Raw genomic sequence first — 2500 nt, forward strand, 5'->3', positions numbered from 1 at the left:
CGTGCCGAGCGTTGCGAAGTCTGCTTTGAGCCGACTCAGCGCCGTCCGAGTTATGTCCACGATAGGCACAGAATCGTAAATAATATATTATCTGAAAGTCATATTGTCACTTTTTTGCCCCCCCCCCCCCTTCACGTCACATGTTGACGTCAAAATTGCCCAAAAAAGTCCAAATATATTACTTTTTTTTGGTGAGACAGCGTAGGTTTACTCTTATGTACCTGTACACTAAACTCTCAAGACAAGCACCACTGCCCTCAACATGTAGTGTCGCTGTTAGTAGAAATAAATACTGAAGCTCCCAGGTGGAAGTAGACTAAGGAAGGGGGGGGAGCCAAACCGAGTTCCTGTTACTACACAAAAAAGGAGGTGGTGCCCTTCTTTCTATTCCCTTTTTTTCCTCTTTTACCGTATGGGTTCCCACATTGCCTATACTGTACACAAGACATCTTAAATTTACAACTTGACTTTACAACACAAGATGTTGTGACCAGCATGGTAACACACACACAGAAATTGCCTAATTAGAAATAAACTAGGAGTCCATGATCCATACCGGTGGGTGGCTGGTTGCGGCGTACAGCTCGTATGCGGATGTTTCCCAGGTCAGCCACGTACAGGGTCCCGTCGGGAGAGACCACCAGACTGGCCGGACAGTTCAGCCTGGCGTCTTTAGCATAGCCGTCACCACTCTGGTAGCAGTCACAGTTAGCATCATTCTGGAGGGAGGGAGGATGAATGGACAGGAGAAGAAAGTGAGGAGGAGAAAGAGGGGGCATATACAGTAAAGATGATTATTAGACACATAACTTTCAGCTTACAACAACACTACAAACTATCATTGTGTATCAGAAGTGTCTCTGGGACGCTGCAGTACCTTGCAGTCACAGTCAGAGAGCGTTCCAGCTAGGTGAGTGATTTCCCCATCCGTTGACACCTGGAAGACAGAGAAATAAAATACAAATAAATAAAACATCATCATAAACTAATCTGGCATCGTCAGATTGGGCATCGTGGAGTGGCAATCCTTCTGGTTGGTCTAGACGATCAGTGGTTTTCAACCCTTTTCATATAAAGGTCCATTATTCATTCGGCATTTGAGCCACGGGCCACCGTGATTTAGACTCTCTGACCCAAAACTTAGAATGTTTTGTTACCGTTGGAAGATTTTGTCCACAATTCCATCCATGCTGTATTGATGTTGGTACCATAGGATAGATAGATAACAGGGAAACGTTGATCAAAATAACAATTATTCTACTCTCTGTAATTAAATAGACTTCTTGTAAATTAAGTAATGCAGATGTTTAACAATAGTTTAACTCTTGAGAGCGTAAAATGAAACCAAATGGTCCCGTAAGGGTCCATTTGGTTTCATTTTACACTCTCAAGAGTTAAAGATCTATAAGGGTCCATTGTGGTTACCAACTCTCCATCATTTAGCTGGGGACCACCTGGAACCCCCTAAAGGACCACTGGTTGAAAACCACTGGTCTAGATCAGTGGTTCTCAGCCTTTCCTGCATCAGCGGCTGCACTCGCCCCCCAAAATTCGGTAATTCGATAAATGTATTCTAACTATTCTGCCACCAAAAATGTGTAGCGCCCCCTACGCCCCTTTATAGGCAATGCACTGTGATCCCACCTGTCTGATGCGATGTAACTTCTTCTCGTCCGTCTCGGCGATGTAGAGGACACCATTGTAGGACAGAGCGATCGCTGTGGCTCCTTCCAGCATGGTCTGCACCGCCTTCTTACCCATGGTGTACTCTATGCCTGGTACCTGACAGTGCATGGGACGCCCCGCCACGATACGAACCTACACACACAGAGAGACACGCACGCACGCACGCACGAACACACACACACACACACACACACGCACACGCACACGCACACACACACACACACACACACACACACACACACACAGACAGAACATGGCATGAGTTGATGGCTCTCACTTTAAAAGGCAACAAAAGAGTCTCAATCAATGCTGACGTCATGAAATGATGTCAAAGGGGTTGTTTCACGTCATCATTTCAGGATATCAAAATTTTGCAGAGAGATACAAAGACATTTATTGCCACACTACTATTGATCTCCTCACGTAAGAATATTGGGATTTACTAAGGCTTTTATGACATTTTTTTCCAAAGGTCCAGACTGCCAAAGACGACTTTTACAACTTTTTCGTTTTCAGTGGTTTTCCACCAGATGGCGCTGTTCTCTAACACACAAGTGACCGTTTTCATCCTCAAGTCACACAGATGCAGGAGATCACGTGATCGAAAGATCCTCACCACCATTCCCTTCCTGGTTGGCCTATTTAGGGAAACGGCTATAACTTTTTGTCTTTTTTTCTCCCACATTTTTGACGAGACAAGCTATAGCCTATTCAACAGCCTGTAATAAGCGACCGGGATCGCGATGACTTTTAAAGATAAATATTCTGTGACTACTTGAAAAGGTAAGAAAATCAAAACATCGCTGGCACTGGT

The 2500-nt window shown here is 44.7% G+C and overlaps 1 protein-coding gene across 1 annotated transcript in view; it reads right to left on the reverse strand.

Annotated features, from left to right (window-relative positions):
• Positions 1–2500, reverse strand: part of LOC308081005 (teneurin-3-like) — a gene marked incomplete at both ends in the record, with an annotated part of 17131 nt that overhangs the window by 8947 nt on the left and 5684 nt on the right. Inside the window, 3 exons of the mRNA XM_080457410.1 lie at positions 557–719; positions 878–937; positions 1645–1818. Of these exons, the coding sequence (XP_080313536.1) occupies positions 557–719; positions 878–937; positions 1645–1818 (397 nt within the window). The remainder of the gene's footprint in view (positions 1–556; positions 720–877; positions 938–1644; positions 1819–2500) is intronic.

The sequence above is a fragment of the Gymnoscopelus braueri genome (assembly GCF_963280865.1).
Source record: "Gymnoscopelus braueri genome assembly, contig: SCAFFOLD_536, whole genome shotgun sequence".
Classification (NCBI taxonomy): Eukaryota; Metazoa; Chordata; class Actinopteri; order Myctophiformes; family Myctophidae; genus Gymnoscopelus; species Gymnoscopelus braueri.